This window comes from Camelus bactrianus, chromosome 10, assembly GCF_048773025.1.
Source record: "Camelus bactrianus isolate YW-2024 breed Bactrian camel chromosome 10, ASM4877302v1, whole genome shotgun sequence".
NCBI classification, from domain to species: domain Eukaryota; kingdom Metazoa; phylum Chordata; class Mammalia; order Artiodactyla; family Camelidae; genus Camelus; species Camelus bactrianus.
The window spans coordinates 15,357,219-15,370,731 of NC_133548.1; the positions used below are offsets into that span (position 1 = coordinate 15,357,219).

Genomic DNA, 13,513 nt, shown 5'->3' on the forward strand with positions numbered 1-13,513 from the left:
TCTGACCAGAATTTATATTTCTTCTAAAAGATTGCCTATCAGTTTACTTTTGTTGGAGTTTTAAATGGAGTTGGATTGGTTGTCCTCTTCCCAAAGTACAGTTTGATCAAAAAGTGTTTGTGTGGAAGGAGTGTGGTATATAATTCATTGTTTCCTGGTATGTGGGAGTTTTCTCTTTTAACCCATGGAAACTTCCTGTTCTAGTGCCATTCCACAGCACACAAATCAGAGAAAATACTCATGTAACACGTACAATAGCTGTTCTCTTCTCTCTGGTAATCTGAGTTCTGTGCTGCTTTGGAGTGGTAACAGGAAGGGCCTAGGGCTGTCCCCAGAACAGTGTTAACGTGGCATCTCTCCATCTGAGAGCCCACCTCATACGCTTAATTGATTTAGCTAAGTGTGTTTTATGTTATTTTGTTTTGTTTAGTGTTAAAAGCCAAAAGATCGCTAGGTTTTGGGGTTTGTTTTTATAGTAAACTGCCAGTAAGTGTTTATTGGGTGCTCTCTGTGTGCTGGCTTCTAGTATACAAAGCGGTAGTAATGATCCCTGCCTAGAATCTGGTATACAATGATACTTATTTTCATTCATTATGTAAATATTCATTGATTCTCTACTATATGCAAGCACTGTGCTAAGCAATGTAGAGGATAAATTCACAAATAAGACAGGGTTTCTGTCTTCAAGAATTCAAAAAAATTTAGAGAAAGAGAGGAAGATATAAACAGCTGACAAAGAAGAATAAATGGAAGTACCACCTAGGAGCTGTGAAATACCAGAGGATGGTAATATTGACTAGAGGGGTCAGTGTGCTTCATAAAGGAGGTGGCTTCTGACCAGGGCCTTGACAGATAAATGAGATTTCAGTGACAGAGCAGAGGGTGAGGAGCATCAAGGTGTAGAGAACAAGGTGAACAGAAGTATAGACCAAAAAAGTAAATGCATGCCCTGGAAGTAGCAAGGAGGCTGATGTGGCTGGAGCATGGATTCCAGGAAATGATGGAGAGGGAGATAAAGCCAGAAAGGAAGGGAAAGGCTAGCTTGTGGAAGCTCTCTGATGTGTGGCAGAGCTTTTGGGGGTCTTGGCAGTTACAGGGAGTCATTAAAGGGTCATGAAGTGAAGGATGAGTGGGAATTTTAATATATGACATATATTAAATATCTTAAGTCCAGAAAGGATTGACTATTAATTAGCAATCTGTGTGGGCAGGGAGGAGATGCTAGGAAGAGAAAGTTTTTTATTCCGTATCAAGTGATTAGCATGTACCAAGGCATGGAGGAATCGGGGACCAGATCCCTTTACTTAGCTAACTCCAACCCAGTCTTGTATGTATATTTTGAAATTTTTCCAATCTACAGAAAAAAACGAAAGAACAGTTGAATACAGGTATACTCTTCAACTTATATTCACAACCCTGTCATTTTTAATGATGTAATGCAAATGTAAAGGAGCATGCAGTTAATAAAACCAAACAAAATAAACCCTTATAGTAAAAAGAGGGGGGTTCTACTGGCAGTTGTTTGATTGTACAACACTTACCTTCCATTCAAAATTAAATGAGTAGTTTAAAATAGATGTGGAAGTTAATTAGGGCCCATAGTGACAATCCCTCTAAGTTCTGATTTGTACATTGATGGGAGTCAATCTTTTTAAAATCAATACTTCATGCTTTGCAGGTTAAAAAAAAAACAATAATAACTTAGCAAAAAAGTAAATAAAAGGATTTTACTCTTACTGCTTCTTGCCAGGTGTTTTCTGCATTAATTTCATGCAATTTGGGTTTTGGGTTTTGTCAAAATGAAAGAACCCCTTCAAGAAATTGGGGAAACTGCTGTCATCTCTTGAAGGTGATCATACTTGCACAGCATCAGTCAGCCAAGGACTAATCACAGCTTCCTTAAAAACAATTTTCTTTATTGTCGGACACCTTTGCTCTCTGTGTCTTCTCTTCCTCCTGCCAGAACAATTCAGAGGTTTTCATTAGGCTTGGATATCAAAATTCTAGATTCTTTTTTGTCATCTAAACTCAAAACTCAAGAGTTTGGTTTATGTTTCCTAATACATAGAATAAGGACCAGACTAAGACTGAAGATCTAAGCAAAACCTGTGTCAATACCTGGTGTCAGTGAAAGATTAACAAATGTATTCTTCAAAAACTTTTCATTTGTGCATATTGTACCAAGTCTTGTGCTTGTATGTACAGAGTTATGTAGATGCTAGGATACATGTAGTGAAATTAGCTACAACTCAATATTATAAAGTAGAATAAAAATGCTAACCTAAGATGTGAACAAACTTGTTAGGTTTCAGTGTTTTTTTAGTGTTGAAGTTAATGGTAAGTATAGAATTCAGGTGAGTTTGAGATTTTACTCACTTTTTAAGAATAATCACTTTAGGATTATTCAAAATATCGATAATGACTTACCTGAACCAAGGATGTTTCAAACAAAAGTATATTGACCTCTTTTAAAACAGTAACAACATGCACAACTGTTTCTAAAATCCATATTAGTGAATTCTGCTGATTAGAGCTTTTCTTCCATAACCCATAGTGGCACCAGCATTGAACGCCACCTGATGGGACTTGCTCACCACTTCAAAAGTTTTTTGTATTTAAATGTTTTAAATTGAAAGATAGAGCTAATATCACACTGGGTTAAAAACACTTATTAAAAATGGCTGGTAATGTAAAGTCAGTCCTTGCTGCTATACTTCTGTAATGTTTCTGATGATAAATAACATTTAGCTTTCATTTGGTTTTCATCACTGATAGGCAGTTGACAACCTGCTACCTCCTAAAATAAACAATTATCAGTGTTCCCCTTTTACTCCCATTTCACATTTGAGGGCACAGTGGCAAGGAGAATAAACTCCTGTTTTGTTGACTTAGAGGAGAGGAAACAGATTTGGGTGCTTTTAATTACAGGCATCGGTGGATTGCTGATTAGGCTGTGGGATAGATGAGGCCGGATTATTACATTTTTTTGGTTAGAAGAAAAAAAAAGATGTTAAAAGATTAGATAATACATACATGTGTGTATGTGTTTAAGGCGGAAAAATTACCTAGAAGCAAACAACTTAATATACGAGGTCTTGCATAGATGCTGAACTAGACATTCACAAAGCAATCTGTCCAGATCTGTTTTAGGGAGAGTGGGGTCCCTTTCCGTGGTGGAGGGAAGTGCTGTCCAGTAGAACTTTCTGCAGCATTGGAAATTTCCTCACTGTCCAGTTTGGTAGCCACTAGCCACATGTGGCTGTTGAATGCTTGAAATGTGGCTAGTGTAATTGAGGAACTGATGTTTTCTTTTTTATTTTGTTTTAATTAAATTTAAATACCAGCATGTGGCCAGTAGCTATCAAATTGGACAGTGCAAGTGTAGAGTAAGAAGAAAAAGGTAGAATAATATCAAAATCAGAACCAACGGGTTAGACCAGATCAGTTTTCATGTTCCTGAAATGTCTCTGTCTTGAGTGACTAGTGGCACTGGATAGATGTGTGTGTCATGTAACGAGGTTGTTTATATTCTCTTGTTTTGTAACTGACTCCTTTAATTAACATAAAGCCTAGAAAAATACAGCTTCACAGCCATAGCAGCACTTCTGGAGCATCAGTCTAGTCCTCTCCCCTCAGTTTAGACTCTGATCTGTAAGACTTTTTGAAACCCAGGTGTTTTTGTTTCTACCTTGTCACATCTTACTGCGTCTTTGATCACTTCTGCAGCAGTTCTCCAGAGAAAAGATTGTAAGTAGTGACTCATATCCCTTTGGTATCAAGAGCCAGTATTTACTATACTAGTTGGTTAATAGGTTTTCCTATGCAGAGTTTGGGATTTACTGTCTTTGAGGCAAAAATTATACTAATTCTCACATGAGTTTCCCTTCCTCCTCTCCAGGGTGACACTCAAAAAAATTAAAAGACACTGTCCTTTTATCCCAGCTTTTGTGTCACAGCAGGCCGATAACCAGAATTATATGGTAGCTTTCTTCATATTGATGAGGTTGTAGCAATTAAGGATAGAGATGGTTTGTACCTCATTGATTTGCAACTTCTACAAAGTTTAAATTAATTGAGAGAAAGCAAAGGATTAGAAAAACCAGAAGAAACAGGTACACTCATATTCTGTATCTGTAAGTCCACCCCTTTCCTTGTTAAAAACCCTGTGCCCATATTAGCCTGTAGTTATTACTAGAACTTGAAGCTAAATTTGAGAACTCTGGCAAACTATAGATTGCCTTTCCCTGTAATAGGAACTGTGCTCTGTGTACACAAAAGAAATGTTGTTATACCAAGAAACTTGACTGATTATGAGAATTATTGCTTTGTTTCATTCTGGAGATGAGCATATTGTTTAGTGGGATCACACTTCAGTGTCCTAATACCTGTTCTCCGTGTCTCCTAGAAGACTGTAACTACAGCTTCTATGATTACCACAAAGACACTACCTCTCGTCTTGAAAGCAGCAACTGCGACCATGCCTGCCTCTGTTGTGGGCCAGAGACCTACCATTGCTATGGTGACCGCCATCAACAGTCAGAAGGCTGTGCTCAGCACTGATGTGCAGAACACACCAGTCAACCTCCAGACGTCTAGTAAGGTCACTGGGCCTGGGGCAGAGGCTGTCCAAATTGTGGCAAAAAACACAGTCACTCTGGTAAGCCAGCAGCTGCTACTCATGTGTGCTCACATGAGAGGGTTCAGGATATGCATTTGTAGAATATATCCATTTTATGCTTCTGCTGGATTTTCTAGTCTCCATCACTCTCATACTATACCAAATTCTCCTTTGGGGCTGACAAGGGAACATGGCATTCCTACTGTCTATTCAAGTAACTATAGAGGTGTCCTGACACCAAGGACCAAAACTCTTTCAGGCATTATCTGAGGTCAAAGTATGACTTGACTTGAGGGGGAAATGTCCTTCACAGAGGCATTCACACTGTTTTCACATATCTCTCCCCCATCTTATCCACAGTCATTCCTGTGAAACTTGAGTGCTTAAGCTCTCTGGTGCTATATTACTAATTTGGGGAAAACACTCTGCTGAATTCTTTTAGTTTGCTGTTCCTTGAAATTGCACCCAGGAAGTACTGGAGTTAGTTGGGACACTTTAAAAATATTCCAGAAACTCACAAATTAACAGTGTTCATGTCTAAGGTCTATCAGAAAAAAGATCCCAGAAGGAAGAAGTACTTGAACAAAAATCATTCTTGAGATTTCTAGGGTAAAACCATCTAGAAGCTGATGTTCTCAGAAGCTTGGGGATAATATATCCAAATTGTGGTTTAAACATAACGCTCCTAAAATGGAAGCTAAGAGCTCTTGGTAGCTTTTAAATAATGACTAGTGGTGAGTGAAACTAGAGAGCATTAAAATGAAGCTTACTACTTACCCAGGAATCTTTAGAGAAGTAACCAGACAACTCCGCCAGACACTGAGAGTTAGGAAGTTCTCTCTAGGAACAAAGCCATTCACTGTTAGATAAAGCTCCTGTATTAGGAAATAGCCCATTTGTTCTAGGCAGCAAGTTTGATTTTTACGTTGAATCCAGTCTTGACTTTTAAAATGCCTGAGTGCAGGAGTTCATGAGTGTCAAAGGAAGTTGTCTAAGATTGCTGAGCCTGCTGTGTTCTACATTAGGTGAATAAGGAAACCGAAATGTGGTTGGTTCACATGGGGTAAGGCATGCAAGTGGGAGAGTAAAACAGTTTCGTAGGTAGTATTCATTCAGATGATTAATTCTACAATGAAAGCTTATAGAAAATATTGTCTGATCCAGAGAATAATGATACTGAAAATACTTTAAGAATGCCTAGCTTTGATACTGAATAATTATTGTCCTCTCTGATTTAGTTATCTTTCTCATTTTTTAGCAGGTTCAGGCAACACCTCCTCAGCCCATCAAAGTACCACAGTTTATCCCCCCTCCTAGACTCACTCCACGTCCGAACTTTCTTCCACAGGTGTGTAAATGAATGACAAGCCCAGTGATGGGTCAGGTGGGACAGAAATCCTCGTGGGCCCTTTCTGAGCAGCCTGTGATGCACTTGTCAGCTCATCTGTCAGATCCCATTTAGCTAAATATTCTAGCTGCTGATCTCTGTACTATGAAGAAGCTTGTTTTATCATCTGGGTTTCTTAGCAGTGACCAAAGAAGTAAGAAAAAGGAAAATTTCCTAAATTTAAAATAATTAAGATAACACCATTTTAAACCTTATAATGTTAACTTACTGGACGAATTTAGCCAAAACTGCCTGCCAGTGAGGAAGGAATGCAGTTATCACTTTTTTCCCCCACTATATGCCAAAGAGAGTAAGGAAGGAAAAATAGCCAAACTAACCATTGAAAGGTACTCAGTTCTGCTCTGGAAAGTGATGGCATTGAGCATCATACTTAAACCCAAAGCCTTGTTGATTAAGATTTACACTAGGAAACTGCACAGGGAACTTTCTACCTAGGCTCAAGCAACTCTGCCTGCCCATATTCTCCTGAGTGTATTCTTCCATCATTTGGGCTGAACTCACCATTCTCATGGCAGAATGTCAGGATTGCCCCAGTCTGGACCTTGAGGGGAGTTGACTTGCCTGGTAGAAAGGTTGGGATTTCCTATCTGAGGCCCCAGCTTTCAGGCAAATAGAGAAGGGAAAAGAAGTTTGGGACCAAAAGTGATTTTTGAATTGCCTCTGGAGATGGAATGGACAGTGCTAACATGATACAAGAGTATTTTGATTGTTCATCAGATAAATCTTTAGTACCTTAGCTATCAGAAGGTTATGCAGTTTTCAGGAGAGTTCTTTGCCTCCTAGAGCTTCAGACACATGTACAGGCAATTATCATGTCCATTATGGGAAGTACCTTGTGGTCTGAGAACACATGGGAAGGACACCCAACTCATTCTTAAAAGTTATTACAGAAAGTTTCCTTGAAAGATTGACATTCAGTCTTAGACCCAAAATCCCAGTGAAGTTAACCTGAGAGAATTTTGGAGGAAGAAAAAAAAAGTCCCAGGCAGAGGGCAGAACATATATGCAAGTCCAGGGTGGAGAGATGCATGTAAGCTTAAGAACCAAAGGTGATTTCATGTGGCTGAGCACAGGAGTAAGAGCTGAGGCTGGAGAAGCCCATTGGGCCACAGCCTTTGGAACCTTGTAGGATACATAGGAATTGGACCCTTTTTCTAGGAACAGTGGAGATCCATTAAATTATTTTCAAACAAGTATTGGACGTGATCAGATTTTTGTTTTAGAAAATTCCCTCTTAACCACTGCATGGAGAATAGTTAGGAGATTGTCAGGACTGGCAGGAAGGACAGTTAGGATGTTGTCAGCAGTAACAGTGCACTAGGTACTTTATGAGGGTTATCTATTTTAATCCTCACAACAACCCTGTGAAAGCAGATACTGCTCTTTTTTAGATGAGGAATCTAAGGTTTAGTCTGTGTTTTTCAAATGATGGGTCATGACCCATTAGTAGGCTGTGAAATTAATTTAGTGGATTGTAAGCAGAGTTCTTAAACAAAATAAGCAAAATAGAATAGGAAATACTAGAGTACATAACACGTAAGTATTGTCTCATGAAGTTATAGAGGAATAGATACATATCTGTATGTGAGTACTGGTTACGGTGTGAATTGTATTCCCTGTTATGTGTCTGCAGCAACCACTGCAAGGTTGTCTTAGGTGCAGCTAAATATTCAGACTCACAAGACTGTTAAGGGCCACACTTGACACCAGCCTGCTTGGAATGATATAGGACAGAAACTAGAGCTTGACAGCAAGACAGCATCAGACATTTTTCTTCAGTGGGAGACCCTATAGTGTCCATATGGCAGTGTCTACAGCTGTCCAGGGATAGCTCAGGTACAGGGAAATGAGATCTTTATCAGGAAAGTGGGAGAGCCACCCTCGCACAGAAGCCTTATGCCTCACAGGAGCCCAATAGATCTTTTAACAACTGCATAGGCATGGCTTTTAAGGTCCCTGCAGTGGACGTGCCCAGTTATGAGTCACCCCACTTTAGGAAGTCCAAAGCATGGTGTCTCATCAAATATTTTTAATTCTCCCCACTGAGATTTGATTTAGCAATAAGGGGTCATTTTTACCATAGGCAGTGTTGCCTGCTAACATAGTTGACATTCTTGCTCTTACTAGGTTTCCAGGGGTATACATCTGGAGAGTTAACTGAAGGTCAGACCCTTATGCATAGGATAAAGGATTTTGCCCACAGGTTCACAGTTTAGAAAGTTTGAAAAATACTGGCTTCAAGAGATCAGGTATGTTATCTGAGGTTACACAACTAAGTGGTAGAACCAGGATTTGAACACAGGCAAGGCTGACCCCATGTGTTTAATCACAGTTTTCTGCCACTGTTTCAGTAAGCCAGACACAAGCTAGAGTAGTGGCAATGAGGATAGAAAGCAGACATATTTGAGAAGGATTTAGGAAGAAGAGGTAGAGTAGGAAGCATTAGGAATGATTCTGGAGTTTATTTAGTAAGAAAAGGCCATTTACTGAGATGATGATTGTAGGAAGAAGAAAGGGTTGGAGGAAGAAGTTGATGAGTTTCAGACATGCTGATTTTGAACTTCTTGTGAAATTTCCAAGTAGATATGTCTAACAGGCAGTTGAATGTATGATTCTGAAGTTCAGGAAATATCGGTCCTGAGATATAAGCATGGAAGTCTTTAGTACTGGATGGTAATTGAAGCCATAGGATGGGTGAGAGCTCCCAAGAGGAGTGAGGACATTGGAAAGAAAAGGGATTCTAGGGCAAAATCCTGAGAAATACTTACATTTTGGATTGGGCAGAGGTAGAGGAATCTACAAAGGAGATTTAGAGAAGGAGTGGCCAAAAATGAAGAGTTAGAGGACCAGAAATGGGGGTGAACTGAAGCTGTGGATAGGAAGATATTCAGAATACGTATTAAGGCCATTGTCAGCATTATTGCCATGTTGGGCACAAGTTCTGGGTGGGACCAGTCCCTGGATTAGGCATTTGACCTCAGCCTGAAGAGGCAGCATGGTATAGGACAGGGAGCTAAGGTTTGGAATAAGAATAACTGCATTCTAGGGTAGCATTTGGATCGTCTTAAGAGCTGATGCATCTTTTATAAGATTATTTATCCTGAGAGCTATAGAATTAATAATACCAAAATGAATATTAATAAGTATTTGTACTGAATACCACTTCACATATATAGTATAGAAGATCTGACAATGTCTAAGACTTAAATAGGACTTGAGAATTACCTTTAAGTAATATGATAATTGTTTTCTTTCTTCATAGGTTCGACCCAAGCCTGTGGCCCAGAATAACATTCCTATTGCCCCAGCACCTCCTCCCATGCTTGCAGCTCCTCAGCTTATCCAGAGGCCCGTCATGCTGACCAAGTTCACCCCCACAACCCTCCCTACCTCCCAGAATTCCATCCACCCCGTCCGTGTCGTCAATGGGCAGACTGCAACCATAGCCAAAACGTTCCCCATGGCCCAGCTCACCAGCATTGTGATAGCTACTCCAGGGACCAGACTCGCTGGACCTCAAACTGTACAGCTTAGCAAGCCAAGCCTTGAAAAACAGGTACAGACAGAGCATGCACCTGCTACGGGCAGTAGCTTTGCCATTGAGGCTGCGTGGTCTGTAAGGATCTTATATTCTCAAGGGCTCCTTATCTCAGCACCATTATCTACCGCTTTTCCTGTGATAATTTATTCACAGTGCAGAAGGACCATTCTTACTGAAGAAAGTTGGGTTGCTTTACCCTTATAGATGGGTTTAGATTCCTGTGTAAGTGAGCTCCCCCTGCTGGTTCTGAAGCAGAAATTCACAGATGGATTCCACTACCCTCAGTCAAGAAGCACAGATGAGATAGTAAACAGAAGATGCCACATTAGTTTCGGCCCAGTAAGAACCCAGATGAAGATATCACTGAAAGTCAGGAAGGATAAACAAAACAAGGAAAGGGATTTCATTTCAAAGATGTTCCCTGGTTATTACAGACAATGAAGAGCCAATGAAAAAAAGTTAAGATTTTTAAAATGCATTCTTTTAACTCTATAGAGGATGCAGACATTATAGCTCAAATATTGAAGCCTTTCATTTATATTTCTAAAATCAGATTTTTTTCTTTTAAAAATATAAAGCTATAGAAATACAGGTAGCCTCCAAAAAGGTTTCTTAAGTATTCTATGACAGAAAGAGTTCTGAAAACAGGAAAAAGAATGTATAGGCGGTCACCATACTCTTTCTATTTAAAGAAACATCAGTGACAATAAAGAATTTTGCAAAGAAAAGCATCTCTTTCAAGAAAGTTGCTTTAAAAAGTCATTGACTTATTTCTAATCACTTGGGCTTGAGTCCTCATTCATCTGAAAATAGTCTCTGGTGATCCTGAATCTTCTGCTTCTGGGTGGCTAACCATGATTCATTGAGGCTGGCCAGATTGTGGGGAATGAGAAGGCTTCCTGCTGCCTTGGCCTTCTTGAACAGAGGAAACTTATGCATAGAACACCACCTTTCTACCCAGGCAGCTCATGAATGCAGCCAAGCTTGCACTAAGAAGCTGGGTACCAAAATCTTGCACTCAGGAAATAGAATGGAGAACACATCTCTATTCCTGGGGCACCTACTTGAACCCCAGGAAATGCTTGGAGGAACATTCAAAAATAAGTTACTTTCACGTATTTTAGATCAGAAGTTTTCAAATTTATTATCAGCAGAACTTCAATATTAAAATATTGAAAGTGAAATTCTTAAGCCTTAGGAGTTTGGGTGGGGACATGTTTGGAGACCACCTGCCCTTATGTTCTGTGTTGGCTCTCAGAGGACCTCTGAGGAGCCTTAGACTTGTAAAGAGTGGTTTTCAAACACTGTATTCAATTACTAAATACTATTTTTCTTTTTTGATAAAGATAATTTTAGGAGATAAAAATCTTTTCAGTTTCATTTCATTTTTACATTATTTTTTCTGTTTCAAAGATGATACATACTCATTGTAAGAGAAAATTCAAATGTTACAGAAATCATATATTGTAGAGCGTGCATCCCCTCATCTATGAAGAGAGTAAACTTCCCCCATAATTTTACCCCTCAGAAAGTTACTCCACATATTTTCTATGCACATACTAACCTTTTTAAGGTAAAAGGCAAAATCAAACCATATATTATTTTGTAACTTGCTTTTTTCTTATTAGATCTTGAATATCTTTTCATGTCCTGGCCTTACATACTAATAGAGCTTTTCATTTTAATTATAACATCATAAAAAGGTACCCATAAATTCTTAAAAATTATTAAAAAGTTATTTTCTAGCAGTGAACTCCATGGTCTCTCTTCTTGTTGATCTAATAGAGTAACGCAATCATTGCTGTTTAGTTTAGTAGGCCACGTGGACTAGCAGTCTTGCAGGTTACCAAGCTCAGTCAGCAAGGATTTTCTTTAGACTGGACTCCCTTTTCAGAATTCTTTTACTTCAGATCTTTCTACTATCCTTCTTTTTTTTCACATTTAATTTCCAGTATCTCATTGATAGCCATTAAGAGATCTCATAATTGGGCAATATGTAGCCATGGAAGTACCACTTACAGCCTGCGCATAGTTACCATAACCTGTGTCTAACATTCTCTCTGTGACCAGGCTCGATGGTTCTTTTCTGCTTCCTACTCTTTTCTTGGGGGTGATAACATCCATTTATCAAAAGGTGTCGATCATGTGCCAGCTGCTGTGCCACACGTGTTGTCTAATACACGAGTGTGTATGTCAAAGCCAGTACCCTCACACAGCTCAGTCTGCAGTGCCTTTGGAGCAGGCACTGTGGCTCTGCTCTGGGGGAGAAAGCATGGAAGGTTGTGTAGTTTCGGAGGCCTCTCCACGTTTGTACAGGAGAGGGAGAGGCAGTGTCAGCTGTGACAGTGGTGGTCTCACTTCTCCTTCCCCCACCAGGCATCCCCAACTTCCTTATCTACCTCAGAGAAGAGAGCCCCTGTCTTACCCCTTATTAGAAGCCTTATTACATTGTGGCTAAGAAAATGAGTGGTAGCGTTTAAAGAGCTTTGGGGCCAGAACCATATTTAAGGCAGAAAAGTAGATAAAACCAGACAAACTTATGTTATGGCCCCCACACTGCCTCCATTTTTGTCTTTGTCCTCTCTGGCACTCTAGGAAATGGGGCTAAACACCTTTTGATGATGAAATGATATAAAGCGTTTAAAGTCCGTTAGACTGTACCTGATGCAGTTAATTCTCAGGAATTATATTCATTTTTTACATCCCGCCCCACCCCCTGCAATAAAGACCTCTGTGTATGTCCCCAAGGCTAAGCTACTTGAGAAATCCTAGGTTCTATGGAAAAATTTGTCAGCTTGTCACACATTCCCCTACTTCCATGTATCTCTTGTATAGGAACCTACACAGTATCCTCTTAAAAAAAAGAGTACTTCCAAGTTGTGAATAGTACCCAGTGTATTATCCTCAGATCCTGGTCTTCCCTCTTAGGAAACTTGAGCTGGTGACTCTTCGCGCTCCATTTTAATACTGGTTCTATAGTAGGGAAAATGGAGCCAAGTGACCAAATGATGGACTTTACTTTGCCCTCAATCCAAAATTTTTTAACCTTGATTGATGAAACTATTTGGATATTTTTTAAATTTGCAAGTGCCTAATTTTGATTATACGTGCAGCTCAGCCTCAGAAGATGAATATGGAATTCAAGGTATAAATGGCTAACTTAGTTCTTGTCTTATCCAGTTTTTGGTTTCTAACTTTATAAAACCAAAAAAGAACAGGATTTGCAAATTTATACAGGTGCAGAGTAGGAAATATAAATGAATAAAGCAGACTTAGAGTAAACAAGTGGGGTTTTTTTCACTTTCAATGGGAACATGAGTACAAGAGATATGCCACTTTTATTCTTAATTTGTCTTTGAAGTAGTAAGACAAGCATGATAAAATTGACAATTTGGCCTTGGTGTCAAGAAAATAATAAAAAGTGGAAGAGACTGTGGTAAACTGCAAAGTAATGTACTCCATCTCAAGGAGGCAGCTACTTTTTGACAATAGCCAATTTTTTTTTAAATTGAAGTATAGTTGATTTACAGTGTGTTAGTTTCTGGTGTGCAGCATATTGATTCAGTTATACATATATATATATTTGTCTTTTCATATTTATCATTATAGGTTATTACAAAATAATGAATATAGCTCCCTGTGCTAAACAGTAGGACCTTGTTATTTATCTATTTTGTGTATAGTAGTATCTGCAAATCCCAGACTCCTAATTTATCCTCCTCCCACCCAAACCATCCCCCACCATAACCAAAAAATAAGGAACGCTTCATGAATTTGCATGTCATTCTTGCACAGGGGCCATGCTAATCTTCTCTGTATTCCAATTATAGCATATGTGCTGCCAAAGCAAACACATTTGTGTCATATTTTATATTCTGTTATTTTAGGTATGTCATATTGTATGGTATTTGTCTTTCTCTTCCTGACTTACTTCACTTAGTGTGAT

At 39.1% G+C, this 13,513-nt stretch overlaps 1 protein-coding gene and 1 non-coding gene across 12 annotated transcripts in view; one reads left to right on the forward strand and one right to left on the reverse strand.

Annotated features, from left to right (window-relative positions):
* The window catches only part of PHF21A (PHD finger protein 21A), a 171,501-nt gene that overhangs the window by 125,683 nt on the left and 32,305 nt on the right, over nucleotides 1-13,513 (forward strand). For 9 of the 11 annotated variants that reach the window (XM_074372119.1, XM_074372116.1, XM_074372115.1 and 6 more), the window contains 3 exons: nucleotides 4,406-4,657; nucleotides 5,877-5,966; nucleotides 9,289-9,582. In XM_074372119.1, coding sequence (XP_074228220.1) covers nucleotides 4,406-4,657; nucleotides 5,877-5,966; nucleotides 9,289-9,582 — 636 coding nt within the window. The remainder of the gene's footprint in view (nucleotides 1-4,405; nucleotides 4,658-5,876; nucleotides 5,967-9,288; nucleotides 9,583-13,513) is intronic. The other 2 variants (XM_074372124.1, XM_074372123.1) reach the window with 2 other exon arrangements.
* On the reverse strand, nucleotides 13,318-13,421 carry LOC123619627 (U6 spliceosomal RNA). Its single transcript, XR_006728308.1, has one exon. It is a non-coding gene; the product is annotated as a U6 spliceosomal RNA (small nuclear RNA).